The 25,392-nt window shown below is 41.6% G+C and overlaps 2 protein-coding genes across 4 annotated transcripts in view; one reads left to right on the plus strand and one right to left on the minus strand.

The window, feature by feature from the left end:
- The window catches only part of SNX30 (sorting nexin family member 30), a 59,351-nt gene extending 58,586 nt beyond the window's left edge, over positions 1–765 (minus strand). For both annotated transcript variants that reach the window (XM_067316718.1, XM_067316717.1), the window contains exon 1: positions 581–765. In XM_067316718.1, coding sequence (XP_067172819.1) covers positions 581–742 — 162 coding nt within the window. In that variant the 5' untranslated portion in view covers positions 743–765. The remainder of the gene's footprint in view (positions 1–580) is intronic.
- Positions 766–10,361: 9,596 nt separating this feature from the next.
- On the plus strand, positions 10,362–23,601 carry INIP (INTS3 and NABP interacting protein). Of its 2 annotated transcripts, none has more exons than XM_067316109.1 (6): positions 10,362–10,500; positions 11,035–11,201; positions 12,281–12,367; positions 18,879–18,981; positions 21,244–21,334; positions 23,268–23,601. In XM_067316109.1, the coding sequence occupies exons 3-6, from the start codon at positions 12,343–12,345 to the stop codon at positions 23,361–23,363; spliced, it is 315 nt and encodes a 104-aa protein (XP_067172210.1). In that variant the 5' UTR covers positions 10,362–10,500; positions 11,035–11,201; positions 12,281–12,342; the 3' UTR covers positions 23,364–23,601. The 2 variants fall into 2 exon arrangements, with proteins under 2 accessions (XP_067172210.1, XP_067172211.1); XM_067316110.1 differs by having other exon boundaries at positions 10,492–10,561.
- Positions 23,602–25,392: the final 1,791 nt, after the last annotated feature.

Genomic DNA, 25,392 nt, shown 5'->3' on the forward strand with positions numbered 1-25,392 from the left:
CAGCAGCAGCTCCACCCTCCTCAATGCAAAAAGCATAGGAAGTATTTTTTGTCACCAGAAGCTCTGTAACACCTCGCATGCACAGCGGTTGACCCCGAACTGCTTGTATTAAGAAAGTTTCTGTCTGACCTCCCTCCTTGCAACCCTTGCTCCCGGGAAACCCTACCTTACCACATTTCAGGAAGTCTGCCCATAGAGATACTAAGTCCTTGCGAGAGCAGCGAGCATATCCGCAGCACCGCGCTGCCGCTGCTGCTTCCACAGGCAGGAATCACCACATCCAAGGCCCACACATGCAAGCAAGCAAGCAAGGCAGGCGCTTCACAAAGCAGCTGGCTTCGGGCGGAGCACGCTGCCGCGCGGCACCGGCGCTCCGGCGGCAGCATCCCTCCCCACTGCACCGCCGTGGGAAGCGGGGCGGCACCTCGGCCCGGCGGCGGGGAGCCGCCCGCAAACGGGTGGCAGCCCCGCTCCTCGGCCGGGCTCGGGCTCGGGCTCGGGCTCCGGCACCAGCACCGGCTCCGACGCGGCGAGCCCCGCGGGCACCGCCGCGGCAGGGCAGGGCCGGGCCGGGCCGTACCTTGTCGGCGATGCTGCGGGGCAGGAGCAGGTCGGGGCTGGGGGTGAGCGCCGGCCCCATCTCCTCGCTGCTGGACGTGGCCAAGGGATGCGGCATCTCCCGCAGCGACTTCGGCCCCGAGGACGGGAGCGGCTTGGGGGCGCCCGCCGCGCCGCCCGACATCGCGCCGGGGCCGCGGCCGAGCAGCGCAGCGAGAGCGCGGGCGGAGGCCGCCTGCCTGCCTGCCTGCCTGCCTCCCTCCTTCCCTCCCTCCCTTCCCCTCGCCTCGCCTGGCCTCGCCTCGGCGGGGAGCTGCGGGGCCGCGGCCAGAGCCTGCGCGCCGCCGCGCTACGAGGACGAGGAGCAGGAGGAGGAGCGAGAGCAGCGCCCGCCCGCGCCGCCGCCTTCATAAAGCGCCATCGGCACCACCTGCCTCCCCCCGCCGAGGAGGAAGGCGCGGGGCCGCCACAGCGCGGCGGCGGCGGCGGCGGCGGCGGGCGGAGCCTCCGGCCCCAGCGCCTCCGAGCACCCCCGCCCCGAGGAGCGGCGCCGCCCGGCCCTCGCCGAGGCCCTGCCTGCCTCCCCCTTCTAATGCTAAAAGATAACGCCAGGAAAAAAAAAAAAGGAAAGAAAAAAAAGGCTTTTTGGGGGGTCCTGTTCACACAACTGATTTGAAACTATCCACGCATTGAAAGGGGAGCTCTCCGCACTAATTTCCAGCCCTCGCGGGACTGCAGCCGGTGTCAGTAACTACACGGACACAGCGACTGCTAAAATGGCAGTGAACCCTTCCCTGTGAATACACAGCTAAGCCTGCGCCTCTTCAGTCCCACCAGGAGGGCCGTAACTCGCAGAGCGACGGGCGGCCGTGCCGTGCCGTGCCCCTCTCTGCTCTCCGCCAGCGCGCTGCTCGCCTCTGCAGCAGCAATGGCAGGCAGCGGGGACGCAGCGGCCTTCCTCCGCGAGCAGCTCGGTGGGTGCATGTCACAGGCGCACAAGAAACGGCTCGCAAGTTAGGCCAGCAAATTAAAGAAGTATGTTCCTTTCAACATCTACCATGTGTTCACTCTCACTGCACGCGAGAGGTCTCACGTTTCTGTAGAGTGGTGCTTCATAGTGAAGCTGTTCGTAATTCACTGCAAAGAATCCTGCTTACATTTGAAGAAAATGAATGTTTAAGAAGACACACTGGAAAGTTTACTCGGATGCTGTGTGGAAAAAAAATGTAATTTTTCATGGAACCTTAAACTCAGGATCTATTACAATTTGTTAAACTAAGTGGAAAGATTATAGCAAGAGCCCCACAGAAGTGATTCATGCGAATTTGTGCAACAGCATGTATCAATTACAAGAATTTAGTGATCTATCCACAGTTAACAATGTGAAAAAAATGTTGAAGACTTTTAAATACTTAATAAATACGAGAAAATCACAGTCTGTTTTAAGATATTCCCTGAGCAGATAAAGCAGCTACATCTGTCTGATAAATTATTCTTTGTGAATAATGTGTTCAGCACTAATTACATGTAATAGAATAACATGTTATTGGGGGGGACAGAAGGATCACTATTAGAAAAAAACTCTTCTATTATCAGTCCTTATGGGTATGTATAAATATATAAAGATTCATAGAAATATATTTGACTAAACAGGACTCAGATGCTCTAAACATTTTTATGTTTAACTTTTCTTAGTGGAGTACAACCCATTGAAATCAAAAGGGCAGCACTACTACATTAAGCAAAATTAGCAAGCCTTAGAGATGTCAACTCCGCTGGCAGTGCAGCAGGACAAAGTTGGGAGTTCAACACTGTGAACTTTCACTACATAAAGAAATGCTATTTATCACAGGGAGAGCTATGAAAAATCATTCCTTACAATAAATAACTATTTAATATTATTTAATGTTCCCATTGTGGTAACACTCAAAAGCCCCAAACAATTCCAGGTCCCAGTGAGAAAAAGGCTCTGAAATATGCCTTGTTATGCTAAAGAAATGACCACATATTTATCTATCAGGGAAAGTAAGCAATACATACTAGCCAGCATAAATGCACCCCAGCTTTCTTCTAGAATATCCAAAACTTATGTGGAAACTACTGCAACAAACCAGCAGGCAGGTTTAATTATCTGTTACACTGCTTTGGAACAAGTTTCCTTCAGTTTTGTAAAAGCTTGTATCTCAAAGGCATAATAGTTAGCAAGAGCTTCTCCTATCTTTTCCTTTAAGCATCGTCATCCAGCTGTGTTACCAGCTCAAAACCCATCTCCAAACGAAGCCTATCAAGGCAGCTTACATCAATACTGTCAAAACCTGAAAATCTGGGCACATGCAAGCTCTATGCAGGTAGAAAAGAATTTGTATTCTTTAAGCCTATTGGCCTGGTGGGCAGCGAGATGAGCACAAGCCAGCAGTACACCCTTGCAGCAAGACCACAGTCTCCTAGGCAGCATGAACAGGAGCACAGCCAAGAGATCAAGAGAGGACTCTCAGCACTCTTTAGGCCACATCAGGAATACTGCATCCAGTTTTGTGCCCCCAGTACAAGAAAGGCATCAACAAACCGGAGCAGATTCAGGGAAGCCCCTGAGCCATCGGGGCTGGGGCCCCTACCCTATGAGGAGAGGCTGCAGAGCTGGGCTGGTCACCTGGAGCAGGGACAGCTTCAGGGCACCTTGCAGCCGCTGGCACGGATGAAGAGGGGAGCAAGGAGACGAGGCCGGCTCCTCACAGCAGTACCTGGCAGGAGGGTTAGAGGCAAGGGAAGCTGAAGCAGGAAAAGCTCCTGAAGAATGTAAGAAAAACTTTTTTCCCCATGAGGATAGTCAGGCAGTGGAGCAGGAGCCCAGCGAGGTTATGCATTCTCCATCCTTGAACATTTTCAAAACCCAAATGGATACAGCTCTGAGCAACCCGGTCTGACCTCACAGCTGACCCTCCTTTTAGGTTGGGCTAGAGACCTCCCAAGGTCCCTTCCAACCTGAATGATTCTGTGATTTATACCATGCCTGTTGCTATGGAAACCATATGTCTAGTTTCTAAAGCAATATGAGGTCATATCTCAATTTTCCTCTACACAAGGATAAAACTCCAAGCACTCTTCCAGTGATTTATTTAATGATCTAGCTCCCTGTGAATACTGTATGTAAAGACAGTGTGCTTTCTGCCTCTTCGTTTACTAATCACATTTCTCTGCGTTGCTTGGATGGTTTCCGCTTGGAGCTGAAACATGTCATCCTTCCTCTTTTTATCTAACACTAGCTACTTAGAAACATTTTTAAATAACAAACTGGATAAGTATATGCAAAATACAAAAAGATTTATGCCACTGTTGATTCAGAGAAGCTGAATTCTGGCTGGAAAATGTACAGAAGACATTATTAGGAGGAATCTCATCCAAAAAAATAAGCCAACCTGGTCACAATAAAAAAAGACACCCTAATTTGATGTATAATTGGATGTTCTGTCTGCTTTTATTGAGTCTGCTTCTCCCTTTTTCTGCTCTGCACCTGGCATTTAGCATGGAGCAACTTTCCATATTAGGGGGCAGCCTGATCTGCACAAGAATGCACTCTGCTGAATTTATGTACCATTAAACTGAAAAGTGTGTTAGGTTTTGAAGATAAGATAATGTGCAAAATTAAAATCCATTCTTTCTCTCATTTATCATAAACTTTTGAAGCTTAATTCTGTAATTCCTATCCAGGCAACTTCTGATTTAAAGCAAAAGGAGTCTTGACACAATGAGAACCAAGGACCCAATCTTGTGTTATCCTGGTGATTACAGTGGTTATATTCCTAAATTTTCACTATGATATTTATGTTTAAATTTCACAATTCCTACACCATAAAGTCAAGAAAGTTAACTGTTGAGCAGGTCTCTTTCCTGCATTGATCCCTGGGTCATTTCAATAGGAATATTCATTCCAACACATTTCTGATAATAACATGCATTTTGTGAAACCAAATATATAGGTTTGTGTATCTGTAAGTCTCTTAAGGACTAAAGACCAAACTGAAAGGCAGGTGCCCACATCTCATCGATTTCAGTGGTTAGTAAATCCTTAAATACCCCTGTAGGCAGGGACCTAGGTTTAACAATTACATATAATTTCAGTAACAGATGCCATCCTTTGTACTGAGATCTAGAAGAGTTCAAAAATCATAAATAAGATCTCAAAATATAAGAAACTTACTTTAAAATTGTAATTAAAAAAATGTACAACTGGCTGATCTTTCTTTGCTGTCTTCTTGGTGAGTTCTTACTACGCACTGAGGCTCATTTTTAGCTTTCTCTTCATCCATAAGAGAAATTTCATTTCCTTTTACATGGAAGATGACAATCTATATATAAACACTTGAGTCCAAGAGCTGGAATTTTAAAAAGAGAGAAGATAAAACATTTTAAGACTTGCACTGAATAATTACAGTTGGCTGCAAATTTTATATCATGATTAAAACTAGTCATGGCTTGAACATTATCAACAGAGGCCCTAATCAACTCCAAATCTCTTGTGTGTGAAACAACAGAGGAAAAGTATGCCATGTAGCTGACTTCTCATAGGAAACTTCTTCCACCCACAAACAGAATGTCCCTAAATTTATGAGCATGTGGGTCACCTGGATCCAGCTGCACCACAAAAAAACTGAGGAAGAGAAGTACCTATTACCCCAAGAACAGAAGCACTGAAATAAATAAATGCGTAATTCTGCTAAGAGATTATGAATGATTAAAAAGATGGTAATGTTCCACTCTCCATTTCCTACTCCCTACCACCAACTGTGGTGGTATAATTTTATGACTGTTATATTTTGACATGTTTATATCTGACATGTTTATTGGTAATTTTCTTTTCATTAAGTATTGACCAAGCTAAAACAAATCAGCATGTGAAGCATGCAACCAACAGAATAAAATACAAAATGAGAATGAAAATCAGTGACTGACTAAAAAGAGATTGAAATTCAATGCCTATCTCTTAAATTAATCTGGAAAAGCTGACACACTCACCTAGCAAAACCCTAACTGTTTCTAATGTTTACACACCTCAGATGAGAAGCAAGATTAAACAGAATATGCATGCTTATAACACTAACTGTACAAAAAGGCAAATGGTCACTTTGGACATCAAGAATCTCAGTAATGCAAGACAAAATCCGTCAATTTCACTTATTTTTCTGAAGAAGAAAATTCTGCCTCTGTATCACTGAAACCAAATTTCTACATGCTACTCTTTGGATTGTTAATAGCTTAAATAGATAGGGAAGGGATCAACAGGTAGCCTTCTCATCCTGCCAGGCTAAAGCAGGGCTTTACAGGAACACTGGTGCGGTTCCATTAAGGCTGTGTTAGTAGAGGAAGCACTCCTATTGCTTCTAGTGTTTAACTGTATCTCTTGCTGTCCAGGGCCGAGATACATCATTATTAAACATCTCTGGCACCCACTGGAGACCATTCTGCGTGTGTTACATCTCCTGTTATTGTTACTACAGGTCAGACCTGGGCCAACATAAGCAAGAGCTGGAATTTTGAACGGATTCTACACAGTGCTATTGAGTCAAATTATGTACTAGATACCTGCAGTTGTTTGTATAGAAGCTGTGCGTGCAGTTTCGTGGTGAGTGCTGAAAGCTATATACTTCCTCTGTCTAAATCCTCTAAAAAAAGTCAATTTTTATTTAACAAAAATCCCTGATTTTAACGTAAGTTGACAGATCCATTGGGGACAGCAACAAATATACTACATGGCAGCAATACAACATTAGGTAGCAGCATGCTTTCCTTCATAGCAAGGACTGGAGCAACTCCTTAATAATAATGGAAAGTCACCCTTTTACAAACCCAGAGATAGGCAGCACCAATGGAATACTGCTGTTTTGACCTGGACTGCCAAGTACTGCAACAATAGCACTTAGAATGTTTTTATAATAGCAGGTGGCTTCACAATTACTCAATGTGAACCTGAAAAGAATTCCTTCAATTATCTTGTAAGAAATCTGACACATTCTTTTCGTAATGCTTCTTCCTCTTCTTGTTCAGAAAATGAGACATAAAACAGCAATAGGTTTATAATGACTAGCACAAGGATAACTTCAGGTTGAACTTATTTACTAGACCAGACATGTAAAAACACCTGCTTTTCATCAAATACTCTATTTTAAGCCTAAATGATAGGATTCTTTTCTACAGCGCACACTCCAGGCAATAAAGACAACAAACACTGGTAGCCATACCAGCCAGATCTTCAAGCTCAGCTGGTTTGTCAGGTCAGTGGCAGTAAAAGCTTTCTTTCTAGTATCAATAATCTTTTTTTTGACCACTATCTTTTCACCATGTGCTCTGCTAGGAGAGAATAATGTATGCATCTGTTTACATGTCAGCATATATGAAATTAGTATGAAATATGTGCATTCTAGATGATACTAAGAACTTAAGATCCAGCAGTCTTTTGAGAAAAGGTGCCTTCCTTTCATATACTTTTATAGCTCATATCTTGTACTGCAAAGATTGAAGAAAGTAGGCTTTGGCCCTAACTCAGTAAATCTTATGCACATGCACATGCTTAACCCTATACAGAGACGGGACTGCTTTCAAGTCAACAGCACTATTCATGTACACACACACACTTAAGCTGATGGGTTTGGTTTTTTGCTGTATCAAAGGCCTTCAAAGCTGTCAAATTTTGTGTGGAGGCAATAAACAGAATTATGGGAAGATAGGGCACTTGCAATAAATAATGGAAGTGTGCTAAATTGCTATCAAATGAAAAATCAATTTAGCATGAGTCTTTTAAGCAGCTGGACTCCAACTACTATGGCAACTGTATCTTAAGGCAATGCAACACAAAAAGTAATCCCACTAAAATGTTTAAAAACGCTTTAAAACATTCTCAAATTTGTGTGTTTTTTTGTGACATGCACAATAAATATCAGAAATAAAAGGGAGTGTTTGGAATGGACCTGTATGAGTGGCACTGCAGTTAGAACTAACAGTGCAATTCCAGAAGATCCAGAATTCAAGGAGTCATCCCACACAGCCCATTTTCACTTAGGCCAGAGAATGAGTAAATTGCTGTTTCCCCAAAGCTTTGTCAACTGTAAGCAGCCTATAGTGAATAGAACTGCCCAGGGGTAGTCTGAAACACTGCAGTTAATGATCATTCAGCATCACATACCATTTAACTCAGGTTTTGCTTCTTTATTTAGTGAGATACAGAGCTCCCTCTACAATAAGATGGCAGGAACAGGCAGCCTGGGAAACAGCACTTGACTGGCTCCAGAAATAGCATGGCCAAATTTGCCAGGCAACGCTGAAGAGCAGCCTTTTCTTCAACTGAAGATTTTGTAACGACTTTGCGATGCACATTATATAAACACTACATTTTCTAACCTTTTATTTGATTTCAGTAAACAAGAATTTCAGAAAAAATGAAAAGATTCTGGTTTACCAGAGACTGGACTCCTTTCATATTTTGAGGAGGTACATTCCTTGTTGTTTGTATAACCCAAGGAGGAAATTAATTTACTGATATGAAACTCTTCCCAGAGCCAAAGGATCATTTAACTTGAGGCAGTGCCACGTTTTCAGACAGATGCTCAAAGCTACCAGTGTGATTAATTTTTGTTAGACTTGCACAGAATGTCTGAATGAATGAGTCCCAACCTTTTTGCAGCTGAATTTCCTTACTGATGACTCGTCCTCCTTGTCCCTGCTACCTCTTCCTTTTCTCCCCACCTTCCTCTCTCTCCAACCCAGGGACCACTGTTCATTGCTTATTTCTTGCTGCCACTGCTAGCTATGTCAATGAAGAGCGCAGCAGCTAAAAGCCTGTCTGGCTCAAACTGGCATTAACCAGCATCACTTACATCCTCAGTCCCGGCACCAATGCAGAGAAATGCAACAGAATGGCTTATTAGCTTAGGCTCAGTGCTGCTCTTCATCAGTAATGCATCTCAGCAGTTACAGTTGACATACGAGATCTCTAGGTGAAGTGGACTGCTAAGCATCCAAGACCGGATAATTACATGGAAGAAAAAACAACACATATGACAGTTCCTAAGACAGAGTCAGAAATTAGTAAAACAAAAGAGCATGGAAGAAGGAAAGGAGCTCAATCACCTGTGATTCACCAGGCAAACAGAAGTGTTGAAAATAATACCCATTTGTGGGAAAGGCACCAATGTTTGCCTTCAACACAAGCGTAGTAGTCCTTAAAGCAAATCAAAAACTTCCCCAAAAATTCCCCAGATGTTTGCTGGCTGGTCACACACATACATGTTTTACCAGGCAAAAAAAATCGGGGTAACCAGCTTACAAATCTGGAAGTTAGACATCTCTAGGCAATGTTTGTTCAGTTTTACAGTTCATTTTCACTTAGTGAGGTTTTGAAAAGTAGGCATAAATGCATGGACAGACAGCATTCATGGTTAGAAGAACATTCTCAATCACATAATTTGAACGCATAATACAACACACCTCATGTGCCAAAGATAAAATGCACTATTTTAAGTCAAATTAATTATGTTATAGATACTGATGAGATTTTTATACATTTTATACACTCAACAATATAATTTATTTCCACATCATTAGCTATAGTTGGATGTAATAGCAGATCTTAAAAATCTGTCAATTGCCTTCAACAACTACATTGACCCAAGATTAAGCAGATGAAATTTAATGGCTTGCAGTGTACAGAATATTCGACTACCTGATCCAAGATCCCCCTTGCTGTAATTGTCAATCTCTCTTGCAGAAACTCGTGTTATATATACCAGCTCTGAGCCCCAAAGTCTCAATATTAAAAAGTTTAATATCCTGCAGTGAAAGCAACCATCTCAAATGTCTTTGGCTAACCACAGACACCTTGAACTAAGACTTGCTTATTAAGAAGTAGCTGATTTTTGCTACTTACTCCACTTCTGTTCTAAATAATGCCCTTTAGCAAACTTGTTTACTATTGTTTAAAAAAAAAAAATGCATATAAACCACAGGCAGGCCATGTGACAACTTACCTGACTTGCCAGGGGTCAGTGCTGACCCCATTACAAGCTATTTGCTGCCTATTATATTTTTAATTTTTGCAATTCTTAAGGATTTATTTTACTTGTATATGATCAGAGGTACAGATACTAAGGGGCACAGTTCAAATCCCTGCTCAGCTTGGTTTGAGTCAAACTAATGATCCGAGTCACAAATGAATGAAGTATTTTAACTCCAAACACGTAAAATCAGTTACAGATTACTGCTTAAGCATAAGGCTCAGCCTCCAACATACACTTAATCACTTAAAAAAAGACAGGTTGACTTATAAACTTGTCACTTGACATTTAAAAAAAAAAATCATGCTTTAACATGAATGCACAACCCTTCTGGAATTCATGCAAAATAGTCTTCCCTGCTGTGTTCAAATTCAGTCTTCACGGCTGATATTAAAAATTAAGCACATCTTTCCTTTCACTTTTTTTTCTTTTTAGCACTTAAATATGCTGCCTCCTGAAGTACCCTTAGAATTTGTGACCCTCACACTGGGCTGTAAACTCATGCTGTATTCAGGGTGACGCCTCTAACGGAAACCATTTAAAAAAATAGCACTTTAATGCGGGACTGAACAGCTACCGCAGCCTAACCACGCTGCGCCACAGCCGACCCCCGCCATGTTGCCCCCGCCGCTGCCGGGCCCTTCCCGTTGCCTAGAGACCAGAGGCGGCCCCAAAGCGAGGCGGGGGCGGGGCGCTCACCCCCCGCCCCAAACGGATTGGTCCTTCCGGCCTGTCTGTCAAGCCAGGGGGCTTCCGCCGCCATTGCCCGCTGCTCCCCGCCCCGCCGCTTCCTCGGTTGCCCGCCATGACGCGTTTCTGCGTCGTCCAGGAAGAAAGAGGCCGGGAGGGGGCCGCTGTCGCGCGCGGTGCGCGTCATGAGCGAGGGGGAGCGTGTGCCGTGAGTTCAGTCCCGTCGCCGAGCCTAGCGCGGCGGTGGTGTTGGGGTGGGAGAGACCAAGGTGTGGGGGGGAGGAAATGGTCGTCAGTTGGCTGGGCCGTGGATAAGGGGGGGGGGAGGGGAAGGGGGGCGAGCCCACTCCCGCAGGTGGGGGGGGGCGGGGAGGCGAGCCCACTGCCGTAGGTGGGGGGGGCGGGAAGGGCGGGGCGAGCCCACTGCCGTACGTGGGGGGCGGGGGGAGGCGAGGCCACTCCCACAGGGGTGGGGGGGAAGGCGGGGGGGGTTGAGTCACATCCCACAGGTGGGGGGGGAAGGAGGATGAGCCCACTCTCCCAGGTGGGGGGAGAAGGGGGGCGAGCCCGCTCCCGCAGATGGGGGGGGGAAGGGGGGGGTGAGCCCATTCCCACAGCTGGCTGGTGGTTCCCAGAGGGCGGTGTGCTTGGCTTTCACACACACACACACACACACACACACACACACAGAGCCCGCTTTCTGCTCTCTCCTGCATTGGGGTTCACTGCCTCCCATCTCCAGGTAGAGACCCAGCCTGAGTGTTGTCCTGCGGTCTCATTACCCAGCACCTTGGGGTCCTCGAGCGGTACAAGCCTCTTGCCATAGGGGCACTTCCTGGCACTTCTTTCCTGGAGAGCAGCTGTGTGGAGGCAGTTGCTGAATCCTTCCAGGAGGCCTCCATCCAGCAGGTGAGCCTGCAGGGGACCCTAGCTCTTGTCCGTAAGAGTCTGTGGTCTTTGCTGTCTTTGGTAGAACTGCGCCAGTGACAGTGGTGCAGAACATGATGTCTGGTCTTTCCAAATGCTTCTTGCCTGGGAATGGTGTCACCTTTGTGGTGTCAAGCAGTCAATGCTGAACCCAGTGTAAGGATTTGCAGAGCCAACACTTTAGATGCTGCAGGGAGGGTCTCATCTTGGACAAGCAGGTCAGACCATTCTACTTTAAGAAATATATCCTGAGCAGTGTAAATGTTCTTAATACTGCACAAATTACATTGTTCAGTTACCGAGTGCCTGCTAGTTAACATTTCTTTGCACTAACATTAGTAATCAGAGGCCCATTTTTCATATATAAACTATACCCAGTTTTAGAGTGTAGCCTTTTTCTGGTCTCATGCTGAAATCTGACTGAGAGTTCTGATTCACGTGTCCCGCCGTGCTTACTGCTCTCATCCCTTCCCCTCCCCATGACTGAAGTGGAGCCCTTCACCACCGCACATCAGAGCCCAGAACATTAGTGTAAGCAGCAGTGGTGGTCTGAAGTGACCTGCTAGGCTTTCAAGCACTGTAGCTGAGGAGCAGGTGCATTCATTTTTCTCTGCTTGTATCTGTGGACAATAACCTTAAGCAGAGCAGGTTTGGTAGCTGGAATTTAAATTGCATGTACCTGAATAACCAATGTTCCTGAGTCAGAGCCCATTTTGAGTTCTCTCAGGGCTTTAGCATCTAAGGGGTTTAGTGGTTTACTGTAGTCTGACATACTTGGAAACACCAAAAATTCTGATAGGAAAAGGTATATATGACTCTGGCACAGTCTTGAAAGTTACCCCTAAGTTATTAGGAGAACATGAAAAAGAATTGATCACAACTCTTGATATCTTAAGATAACAGATTTCAATCAGAACAGTATAAACAGCAAATATTGTAAACCACATGCATATTGCATTTGATTTATGCCTTGTAATAATTGGCACAATTATGAGCTCTGTAATAGAATATATCCAAACTTTTCTTAAAAAAGAATATGTTACCTTGTGTCTGTTTTACAGATGCTTGTGGGAGTTAAAAATTTGTACTGCAGCTGAATAAAGCTAGGACTGAAATCTGAAGGATGGCAGCAAATCCTTCAGGACAAGGTAAGTTTTGATTTAAGTTTCAAGGGGAAAGACTACGGGCAAAATCTCAGTGCAGTTACTGAGACCACAAGTTTAGTTTGTAGGAAGAGGAAAAAGGGGAAAGCAGCAGAAAAGGAAGCAGCAAGAAATTGCAGCAGAAAGTAGCAAAATGTAAACAAGCTAGGACAAGATATGCACACATTAAATGACTGTAAAAGACCAGTGGTGACCCCAGGAGCTCAGGGTTACTGTACAGTCCTTCATGCTCAAGTTATTTGTCTGTTTTCTAAAGTGTATTCCAGACACTTTAAAATACTCAGCATTGAATATAACATGCTGTTCTTGTGCAGAGCAGCAGGGAACAGTTGCAGTCTAATACATTCCATGCCACAATGGGAGCAACAGGAACCAGGCAGTATTAGCTGTCAAGGACAGATATCAAGTGACCAAGCCTAGGAGGAAAAGCTAAATGAAATTGTAGTGCTAACTCCTTTGAAATGTTTGTTTGCATGATGGCACATCTGATTTGCATCCTTAAAATCATTGAAGATGTGGAAATACTCCTATTTAACAGAAACTTGAATTAGAGAGAGCTGAGGGACTGTGATCGTACAGTAAATTTAGAGAGACTTAAATCGCCCTCTGGAGGTGCTTTGTGAGAATCTTATTCAAACTCAAGCTTGTTTCTTTTTTTATGAAAAAGCGGGGGGAAGGAAGCTTCCTAGGTATAGTTCCTCGCTTATTGGTTATGAGAAATTAATTCAGAGTTTAGTTTCCCAGCAACTTATAATTTCTTCATATACTTTGGTGTGTGAAAATCTTTCCCAAGAAAGCAGTTTCACAAAGATGGGTATAATTAATTCTAAAGTACAGCCACTTTGAAGAGGTACCAGATCAGATCACTGTGTTTTTCTTTCCTGCTTTCAAAACAAGCATGGAAGAAACTTGACAGATTCAAGAGACTGACTGTGCTTGCTTGTTGGCCAAAAGAAAATAGTTATGGAAAGCTCATTGGCCTTCTACAAAAATGCTGAGGGCAAATGCTCCAGATTGCTGGTGGTTGTCTCTTTGCAAATTTTAGTCTAGGTTACACAGTGGTGAATCTTGCTTTAGTCTGTGAGTAGTAGGTCAGCGTCACTGCAAGGTCTAGAGTCTTGCCACAGGGGGTTAAAAGCTGCTTTTTCTTAAATAATTAATACTTATTTACTGATAAGTGTGGCAAGGTGGTTAGTGATGAAATGCCTTGGGCTTTCTTCCCCCAAAATTCCAGAGGCTTGTAATTTAATAGAGCATTCCAATCCACATCTATGCTTTGAGATGCTCCCTAGAGACTCACCAAAGCAGTTGAACAATTATGATATGAAAATTATTTTCACAAAGCAGGCAAGAAACCCTGTGAACCTTAATCACCCATATAAGCCTATAAATAATACACCTGAGAAAAACATAAAGCTACAAGTAATTATGAGGAACAATTCAAGTACTCTGTTTTTCTTCCTGGCTGAAGTCTACAAGCCTAGGTGAAGTCTAATAGTGAAGATGAAGGAGACAAATATTGCATGTTCAGCTTGCTGCATGGCACACACATTGGTGTAGTTCAAGCAACTTATTCTCTGATTTCTTTCTTCCTGGACAAAAGGAATAGGGATTTACTGAAACACTGATTGGAAGGGCTATGAATGGCAGAGCTTATTCTGACTTACCTGTAACAGTGAACTAAAAATTGACCTTCTGCACAGCTTAACTACATTCAGATGTTTTTGCTCTGTGTTGATTCTTTCCCTTTAATTGCCACTTGTTATTTTCTTAGTAGGGCTTAATTCAGTCTCCTGGTAATTGCAAACTTGTACTGTAAAAGTTAAGATTTTGCTGACTGGATTTCCTTTAGTTCTGTTTCACTGGACTTTGTTCTGAAAGCACTCTTTTTATTAGACTTTCAATGATGAGGAGCTGTGTAGGAGTGCAGTGAAACCAAATAGAATTGTATGAAAGCCTTACTTGAGGGCTTTATTACCACATGAAACCAACTGCACTCGCCAGTATTTACAAAAAAAAAGGAAAAAAAAAAGATGTTAGCATGATGCATATTGTCCACAAGATGAGTTCATAGACCATAGTGGTCCACTTCAGTGGAAAAAAATCAGTTTCTAAACTAAAGCAATTACCTTAAAGTATTGGGTAGTACAGTTCTTCTGCAGTAATACTTCACAGCACTTCTGCAATGTGCCTTCGTAATGCTGCTTTTGGAATGTTTTAGTTTGCCAATAGCAAGAGCAAAGCACACTTTGCATGTTAAAAATCAAAGACTTTATTCCATGTGTGAGCTTCCCTAGAGAAAGCCCTCCTGAGATGAGAGAAGCATGATTGTGCTCAAGAAGGCACTTTTTCTTTAGGTCCCCACAGATGGAAGAAGTACATGTCCTGCTTCAGAAAGGACCAAAGTTTCCCAAAAGAAAAGTTCCGGTACATTGGAAAAAACAAACTCTTGAAATAAGTGCAGAATTATAAGCTTGAAGTTGTAGCAGTTCTGCAAGGTCTCTTTATGTCCTGGTGGTTGTTTATCCTTTTGGCCTAAAGGTATATGAGCACATTCATATAACACAGTCTGAGCAGGTGGATTTGGCATTCTGTTTAGGGACTCTGTGTTAAAAATGCTGTTTGGCATTGAAAGATGTAATCATCTACAAACTATCCTGCTCTCTGCATTTGAATCTGATCTATGTGCAAGCTTAATGCTTGAGAGCTGTAGTGAATCTCTTCACATTCCCTGGAGAACTTTGCATCCATAAAGCACCGGTGGCTTATATTTGCCTATGCATGTAGTTATTGTCAGGAGGAACAGATAAAATATTAATATATTCTTTAACAATTAAAGTTAATTTATTGAGTTACTAGTATGCCTTTTGCTTCACTGTCGCACAACGCATGTAAGAACATATCAGAATGTAAATTGTTACTGAAAAGTACTGATATGTAGTAGACTGCTAGATGATACTTTGATGCCAGTAGCCATAAGCAGAGTAGAAAATCAAAATACAGTTACTCCACCTTTTCTCCCTGAGCAGTATGTAATTAATAGCCTCTTTAGATTCTGCTTTTTCAGAGGTTGCTGTTTCACTTAATGAAGACTACCATTTCTGAGAGCATGTACTTCAGTAAAGAAATTGCTGTGAAATGCTTTCTGAATTGAGCAGGCAACATGTGGTGACAGTGCCTTTTTAATATGTGGAGGCAGAGTTTGAGGCCTTTGCTGTCATGCATATGTATTGGCGAATGAGAAATAATACATCTTAAAAAAAAAAAAAGGTACTTAAACATGCGATGAATTTGAAGTGACCAACAGATCGGGTAAAAGATAAGAGATGAAAAGCAAGAACTTCAAAGTAGATAAAGGAAATGCTGGTTTTTGCCATGCTGAACTACCTAGTAGAACTAACTGACATAAAGAGGTGGGGCAATTGGGTTAGATGTGTATGTTAAGAGTGAAGCCTGCTGTGAGCTCTTAAAGACATGAGTATCACTTGGTGGGGCTTTGACCTTTCATATTGTCATGACTTTCACGTGAAAAACACTGGTGCAAGTAAGCTTTTAGCTCCTGCACAGAGCACATAATTCCACGCTTGATATCAGAAATGCAGGTGTTGAAAAGGACATACTTAAACACTAGATGTCTTGGTTCTGGTACCTTAGGAGAGTAGTCTTAGGATCCAGTCTTGAATTTGATGTCTGATGCTGCCATTGTTTTCTTTAGCTACCTTGAACAGGTCATTTTGCTTTAGGACTTTTCTGTCTGCAAAGCAGAGAGAATACTCATGAAGTAAAGTGCTCTAAAATAGTAGTGCAGCTCTACCCAGTTACAAGAGTGTAAACTCAAAGCACTTTATTAAGAAGTTGCTTTGTTTGAAAATCTGTATGCTTCTTTTAACAGATGTTAAATGATGTTAATGAGTTTGTTTTTTTTTTTTAACGTGTCTTTATTATGGAAGATTGTGGTAGTTTTGTATGGTTCTGAAAATGTGTGAAAGCATCTCTAATCAGTTTAAAAATAGCTTTTTTTTATTTCTTACATATATCTCAAAGCTCACTGAATCATACCATCTGCTTCATGATAAATGTAAACATACCTAGTCTTTATTTGTTAGCTGTCAATAACATAAATTAAAAAATGTGTCCCATTTTTCTTTCCTCAGCCCACATATTGTCTGACTTAAAGCATGGATTTTGATTTATGCATTTTCAAGATAAACAAGCACTAGCAGAAGGCTATTGAGTAATGGGTCAAGTTGTAAGCTTTTTGGCTGAACACTGTGTAGATGACTTTAGCAAAGGCCCCTAGAGGTACTTCAGTCTTCCTGTTACAGCATCAGTCTCCAGAATTTACCAGAAAGTAAAGTCTGGGCCAGCTGCATTCAGAAGCGTTGAATTTTAATTTGTTAGGAGTGTGTCTCTGCCTTTGTATTTCTTAAAGCATAAATTCACCAAAGAGCTTCTGAACAAGATGGTGTTCTTTATTAAAATCCTGTACTGTTGCAGATACATTCTGGAGTTTGGAGTCAGATAAATAGATAAAATAAAGTACACCTTTGTGTATTCATTTTTATTTCTCTCGAGATTTAGTCTGAACAAATGAGTATCATAGGTTATACAGTACAATAATGGACATTTATGGAGATCATCTGTGTTTTAACATACCTATGAATACATTTCTAAACTGATCATAAATGCAGGATGTTCAGAAAAAAAAACTACCTGGAAAGCAGAGAAATAATGAAGAACTGTGAAGCAATACATTTTCAAAACAGATTTTTCTTTTCAAAATCAAGCTAATATATTTTGAAGAAATTAACAAACAGGAAAATAGCAATTAATGAAGCTTAATGAAAAATCTGCAAACAAAGGTAAAAATGATCATGGATGATCTGGCATAAAGATACAGTGAAGTATAATCAAGCAATTCAGCTCCTTCAAAGAAAGCAAGGAGCAGTAGACACTGTGGCTCAGGGTTGTGTATATTAGATATAGAAAAAGGTAAGGATTTAATAGCAAGGCAGTAACAGTGTAAATTATTATCTAGGGCAGAAGGTTTATATGGGATAATTATGTCTCCTTCACTTATCCATGCTGACAAATGAATATTGGATTATGTAATAGAGCAGCAATGGAAGACCTCTCAAAATGAATGAACCTTAAGTGTAGCCGCTGTAAATAAATTTAAAATAATTTTACATAAACATGCTAATTTTCCCTTTAAGAGTTATTCACTCTGGCCTACTTAATAGCCTGTTGGCAACCATTTTTGATTGCTGTTATTAAAACATAACACTTGGGATGGGGGGCACAACACGGTGTCCAGTGGAAACAACTTTGACTTTTACACTGAGGAAATAAATAAATTTAAAGTCAAGTCATCTTTTTATGACAGAGTAGTGGCTTGAGTGTATTTAGAGAATAGCCGCAAATTAGAGAGAAAAAAGTTTCTGTACTCTTGATATGAGGAGTGATCTTAGTAACGTAAAGGCTTATAAGAGTCAGCTCTGTAGCTGTGTTCCACAATTGTGCTGTCTGTGGCACACTGGGCATCAGGAGGGACTTGTATATCTGGTTTATTTGGTAACCCCAGAATAGTTAACATAGAGATACAGTGAGATCCTTGTCCATATGGTTCCTGTTTATGCGCAACAGTTCTGCCACATTCTCATTTGTAGAGAGTACAATTGTCTTTGAGAAAACAACTTTGAAAATACATAAATGGCATTCATTTTAGGTGTTTTCCAAGCTCTCAGGAATGCTGGTTTCTGACCCCTTCGTTAGTATTGAAGATCCCTTTCTGATTCTAGAGAACAATATACAAAACAATGGCCACATTCTCATTTTGTGCCCAGACACTATAATTGCTTCTCTATCGCAGCCCTGCAGTCCTACTCCAAACTCAGTACAAGGGTAGAGTATATATGTAAGGACATCAATATATTAAAACTAAAACCTTTCTGCATGGATCTGAGTAAAAGATTGTAATTGTATTTATGGATAAGTACACGTGCAAGCTTATTGGTGGTCTTGATCTTGTTACATATGCAAAACTTGTGCTATAGTTTGAGTTTACTGGCATAATGAATTATGCCCTGTGAATATATTCATCCATTATTATCATTCAGCTGTAGTTTTAATGGTTGTATTTTACATCTAGAATCTGATAAGTTTAATTTTTCACTTAAAGGCAAATATTTGATCATATGCCTTGGCTATAGCACCAAAGCTGGCATGGGAAGTGAGGGGACCTAACTTCAAATAGTAGGCTATATTTTAAAATGCATTAGCATGTATGATAGTTTAAGGAAGCTATCTCATGTTGTAAAATGAGAAGCTGAAAAATAAAGCCAATATATGAATAGCCTTTCAGATTGTTGCTAAGTTTTGAAGATTAATATATTCATCATAATATCATATTGTGCAAAGACTAATATCTCAAGATTAGAGTTGGCCCACAGAAATAAAGCAAATCTCGCTAATGTTTTTCTGTCATTCTCATTAGGTTTCCAGAATAAAAATAGAGTTGCAATCCTGGCAGAACTAGACAAGGAGAAGAGAAAGCTACTTATGCAAAACCAGTCTTCCACAAATCACCCTGGAGCCAGGTACTTTATGTTCTTATACCTGTATGAACATTGCTGGTTTAAACAAAAAAAAAACTATTTTAATAAGTAAGCTGTAAATGTGTGTAAACACTAACCAAAAGTGTGTGCTGACTATCCTCAATAACAAGTCAGAGAGACTTTACATAGTCAGAATGTATTTTTATTTAGAATCATTTACTGCCTCTGGATTTTGTTTTACATGATTTTCATTTGATAGAGGGAAAAACAGATATGCTTACTTAGCTGCATAAAAGTCTATCTTAAGAATCAGGGAGTAGGCACCCAGAAAGCATTTAATTATTAAGCTAAAATGCTCTAAAGAATGTAGATAACAGACTGTTGGTTTCAGGGGTACTATGTTTTAGTGAAAAATACTCATGGTAAGAAGTAAATTACTTCATTCTCCCTGAAATTGTCTGCATGCAAGACCAAGCCAGTTTATATTATCGCACATATTTTTATAAAAGATATCATGTTATAAGGATGATTCTATGCCGTAAGACGTAATGATCTAATTGGAGTTTTGGAGCTGTCGTTGGGATATCTCTCATTTAAGGCCAAAGAAGATTGCATTTTTGTCACATAACAGTAACTAGAATCACACTGTAACTAACATGGAGAAGTGCAGATCGATTTGAGCCTTTGGACTAGCATGGATTGAGGGCAGTGGCTTATTCTAGATGCAATGTGTTACGTACAGAGTCTGTAGAAGAGTTATTTACTCTGAACAAAGAGTCTGCTCTTATCTCTTTTTTCAAAGAGATTCTAGGCCCCTTTTATCATCTAACTGACAAAAGAGTGAGGAATATTTGAAATCAGTGAAATTAGTTCCCTACGTAACTCTGTATGCAGGTACTATTCAAGCACAATTATTGATTATAGAAGAAGATAAATACCCATACTAATTTGTACAGCCCTTGACTGCTGGCAACAGTGCTTTCATACTTCATTACAAGACCAGCAGAGTTTCTATGAGTACTCGTTTGGTTTCTTTTTTTTAAGGAAACAAAATTCACATTCTAGTGTGCAGATTTGCAACTTACTAATTTTGAAGGGGAAGGAAAAAAACCCACAAAGAAGCAGCCAAACAGTTTTGGGCATGGAGGGCTGACACATGATTTTTGAGCAAATGACAGTTGTATGGCAGGGATGTTGTGCCAGAGGTTTTGGAGTCCAGAGTGGTTAGAATTGAGACCACAGAAATTCTGCAAGTTTGGCAGCATAAAGTTTGCTCCAAGTAAAGCAGAATGGTGGCATGGGTTACTTAAGGGTGAATAAGTGAATTCATCTCCAGCCTTCTCATATGGAAATCTATCTAATAACACAAGAACGGTCTTGAAAAGTGTAAGTTTCTGACAGTCTTAAGATTATATACAAAATTCATATTGAAAATTTTGAGGGTAGAGAAGTCAATGCAAAATAAATACCTTCAAAATAACTGAAAATACTATGCTTTAAATAAACTGAGTGGTCCTTTTCTCCAGCAGTGAAGTTTATCTTAATATAACAAAACTTTCTGTTGAGAGATTTGTTACTAAGGTTTTATTATTCACCGGGGTGTAGATTTGGCTAAGGTCTTATCATGAGAATCACTGCTTTTGAAAATCTGAGTTACTAACTCAGCAGCTGACATTGGAGCTGCTGGGAAAGCTCAGATGATGGGTTTCCTTGGATCCCTTGTTGGAGTTTTTTTTTCATATCATTGTCTGTATGACTGAGAAGAGTTGAACTTTCACTGCCTGTCTTCAGAGTCTTATTTCAGACATAGTTGTTAGTTGCATTGCAATAGAACTCTGATGGTGGTCTTCACTAATTTTTATTTGAAGGATGACAGCTTATCTTACCTATCCAGATTACTAACATCAGCTGCTTTTTATTTCTTCTTTTTTGGTTAACATGGAGGACAATTCTTAAGCCATAAAAGCTAAGAAAAGCTATTTAGAGTTATTAAATTGAAACATAACATATGCTGAACTGAGATACCTAGGCAACATCAATTTTAGGTAGTCTGTCATCAGAGGATCTTTATTTAAGTTATGTATCAATAAGAAATTCTTTTACCAAAGGCAGTGGTCTGCAGTCCACCTGCCAAACAACTGAACTTCTTGTGATGAAGACTGTGGAGCTCTAGTTAGTGCTACAGTTTTATCACAAGTTATTTAGGAGAGTCACTGGGTAGTAAGGGTGAAGATACTAAGACATTGTTCTAAAAATTGCTAATGTTGTCTGACATCATACCCATGGTGCCATTCTTTTTTGCAGCATTGCACTTGCAAGATCACCACTGAACAAGGATTTCCGCGATCATGCTGAGCAACAGCACATTGCAGCACAGCAGAAGGCTGCACTGCAGGTAAGCTGACAGAGTGAGGTGTAGTTGAGCTTGGCTCTGTTCTAGATGTGCATCCCTTCAGAGAGTAGCCCGGTTCCTAGAGAGATTGAAAAAACTCTTTCAGGAGTTAGGCTTCTTACATTTCTGTATTTGTCACAAATGAAGTTTCTTCTGCTACAACGCAGGCTAAGTCTACAAGCTCATTCTTCTTTGACATGATTGTGGGAATGTTCCTTACAGTATCATCTTAGCTGCACTATTTGTTTCTGTCAAGAGTCAGTTTCATTAGAATTCTAAATGTCTCGTGAAGTGTAGGGAGAGCTATCCACACTGCTTACCTTGCTTGGATCTGAATGGATGCCAAGTAAATACCCTGCAGTTCTGAGTGATAGAGGCAGAAGATTTTGAAGGCTTAGCTGTGCATTTGCAGGGTCCTGTTTGTTGCCATCTTGCTTGTGTCAGGTGGGGTTGATATCAGTGCTGAAATTAGAAATTGAGCAGGAAAGCCAGTATGTGGCCAGCTGTCTTCCTGGCATCCTAGGCATAGTGACTTGAGCAGAGGGCAAAGGCATAGGAAGAAAGTTGAAATCCCTGCCCTCCTCACTCTATTCATGTCTCCTGTGCCTTGTTTTGTCTGTGTTAGCCAGTAAAGGCCCCAGATTGCTTCTGCTAAAATGAATGGGAGCAGGAGTGAAATCTGGCTGATGTCCCTGTTGATCGCACAGTGTTTTAGGTTGGAAGGACCCTCTGGAGGTCTCTAGTCCAGTGCCCTGCTCAAAGCATGACTAATTACAGAGGTAGATCATATTGTTCAGGGCATGGTCCAGTTGAGTTTTGAAGCTCTCTAAGGAGGAACTTTTCACAGCCTTTCTGGGCAACCAGTTCAGTTCTTAACCGCTCTCACAGTGCAAATCTTTTGCTTATATCTAACTGGGATTTCCTGTGTTGCAACTTGTGACTCTGACCTCTTGTTCTTTTCCTGTGCTCCTCTGAGAAGAGTCTGGCTCTGTCTTCTCTAGACCTTCTCATTAGGTAGTTGAAGACAGCGTAAGATCTCTCCTGAGCCTTTTTTTCAGATTAAACAAACTTGGTTTTCTCACCATCTCCTTAGACATTAAGGGCCCCAGCCCCCAATCATCTCTGTGGGTCCTCCGTTGGACTCCCTGTATTTTGTCTCTCTCAGTGGAGAACCCAAAACTGGACACAGTATCCCAAATGCAGTCTCATGAGCGCTGATCAGAAGGGAATAATTGCTTCCCTTGGCCAGCTGGCTATGCTGCTGCTGATGCAGCCCGCTGTGCTGGTAGCCTTTATCAGTGCAAGGGCACACTGCTGACTCAGGTTCAATTTGTCATGCACCAGGACTCCCAGGGCTCTTCCCTAGTAGTAGGAGGAAGGAATATGGGAGTCCAGTCTTTGAACTGGGAAGAACTACCTTGGCTTTTACAGAGGTTCTCTAGGTCCGTATAAGCTGCACCCATCAGGTGAACAAACTTCTATACATCACAGGAGCAAAAGGGTGGTGTCCCATTCTGTGACTGGATTCTCGTCACATGGTATTTGTACATGCAGGCCCAAGTTGTGTGACACTGCTGATGCACAATTCTGGCATACAGTCATACGTGCAGCTGTCACCTACTAGGGAATGCCTGCAGTTTGGTTATTGAAGGAGGTGGAAACAAGAAGCCTTGGAGAGGGAGAATGGTCGGAAGTTCACTTACCACTCTCTCCACCCGACTTGCCAAAAAAGTAGCATCAGGGAATGGCCAAGTTAATTCTTTCGATAGGTCCTATTCAGATGTGTTTGATCTAAAATGTTGGGTTTAATTTTGGCCATCAGAGCTGATGGGCAGACTGGGAGAAATAAATTATTAAAGCTGGAGAAGCTATAAAGCTTTGACTTATATTGATGCTGCAGGGGGTTATGCATTAACAAATGTTTCTCTCTTTCCAGCACGCACACGCACATTCCTCAGGATACTTCATAACTCAAGACTCTGCATTTGGAAATCTTATTCTTCCTGTCTTACCTCGACTTGAGGCAGAATGAGAAATGTTATTTCTCAGAACTACAGGGTCTGATTTTGTCTATAGCAGGAACTGTCATCTCTCAAAGCTGTTTTAAGTGGTTTGTCAAAGCAGCTGAGGACATGATTTTAAGAAAGTTTTCTGATTTTTGTAATTTCCTTACCTTTGTATATTAAATCCTATTTTGTTCTGGATTCATGTGATTGCCTTTTGGGGGAATCAGATGCAGCAATGAAGAAGCAGTGTTACTGAGTACACAATTGATCGTGTCCTGTATTTCTTTTCCTCTGTCAGCTCAAAGTCAGACATAAGACTGGATGCATGGTGCATAAAGTGCATAGTGCTTGTTCTTCTCATCCCCATTGCTTTGCTTCCTTTAAGTAAATGTCCAAACCAGAATCATCAAGAGGTGTGCTTTTTCTCAGCATTTGTGTGCCTCGTTATTGTGTTCACGTACTATATTTGGCTTTAATTAAAGACTGCAAAGTCACTTTTGCCATCAAAACAAAGACATGGATTTATTGAAATCATCAGTTAGTCACTTCAGTTTGCTACATGCAGGAACATTACTGGTGCACGCTACTGTTGAAACAATATCTGGTATTCTGAAGTCCTTAGATACAGTGTGTCTGCCTCTAATTTTGTTTTATGAACTATGAATGAATTGAAGTCACCAAGGTAGGGGAAAAGCATAATTTGTTTCAAACCATCCTTTCAGGGACAAAACAAAGAAGCCTCTTACTTCTCTGGGCTTTTCAGATGGAAAGTGTTGTCTGCAAGGACAATTCATTTCAAAAGATCATCCTTCTAGTCATGTCCTTTTCAAAACTTTGAGCATGTTTCATGTTTGTTTCCTCATTTCTGTGCTATTTTCAACTGTGGTAAGCAATTCCAGTTCCATTTTGAAAGAAAATATGTTGGTCTTAAGGTAAATTATTTTAGTATGTGTATAAAGTAGCTTTTAATAAAAAACAATCCCCATGTAGACATTCTTAGTATCTCCATAGCTTTAGGAGTACAGTTATACTATTACAATTACATTGATTGCTTTTCCCATGGAGACAAGATTTAAGAAACAAGAAGAACAAGAGAACTTTGGTGAAAATCAGAAATCAAGAAGCAGCTGTTAAATTGGTGCCTACCTGGATTTGCTGTCTCCTGTGGAACTCTGTTGCATGCAGTTTTCAAGGCTGCAAAGATAATTTCCGAAGTACGAACACCATGTAATGAGTGTAGGAAGCAGTTGCCTCCTGTTTCCTTCTGCAGGCGTTTGCTTCAACTCAGTGAGGGTTGTTGAACTATCAGCACTGCTAAGAATTCCATTCCTCGTGTAAGAAAACAGAGCAAGGGCCAAGAGATTGGTGCAGGTCTCTTTGAGAGAAAGGTGGTATGAGGCAAATGCCACCACTTTCGCATACCTCAATTCAGTAAGGACCACTGCAGAAGCTGTGGCATGCTGAAGCCTTTTCAAGAAGAGGAATTTGGTAGAGTGGGCCTGATGGAACATAAAGATGTGCAGTTATATTAGGAACTACTCATATCAGGTGCTTTTTGAGTGTGGTCTGATTTTGTGAGTCATGGGAATGATGATGGTTTTTGTGGGCAGTGTAGAAAAGAGTACTGTTGCTTCTGTTACTGGTTTGTGGTGTGTAGCTCTCTTACTTTTTTTAATTAGCAACTTTACCATGAAGCCATCCTGGCTAGTCATTATTCTGCAGTGTGAGCTGAGCATCTTAGAGGCATTGAATAAGCAAGCCTGACCTCTGTGTGCATGAGAGGCAACAGTGAATCAGTCCATACTTGGAAACAAAGAAGGACAAAGAAGGTAAAGCGGATAGAGCAGGAAGTACAGATCTTAGTTTTAGAGCTGAGTTGAAAATGTAAGTTAGGCATTTCACATTAAAGGAGCTTCTTTTGGTTGAGAAAAGTGAGCAAAGCTTGTCACCTTTCTCTGGAAACAACCCCTCTGTGTAAACAAAGTGAAAGGCAGAATCTCTGTGTTAATGCACAAAGTGCATACGATCCAAGCAGTGATGCAGTGACCTTCTCCT

This window comes from Apteryx mantelli, chromosome Z (assembly GCF_036417845.1).
Source record: "Apteryx mantelli isolate bAptMan1 chromosome Z, bAptMan1.hap1, whole genome shotgun sequence".
In the NCBI taxonomy this organism is placed as follows: Eukaryota; Metazoa; Chordata; class Aves; order Apterygiformes; family Apterygidae; genus Apteryx; species Apteryx mantelli.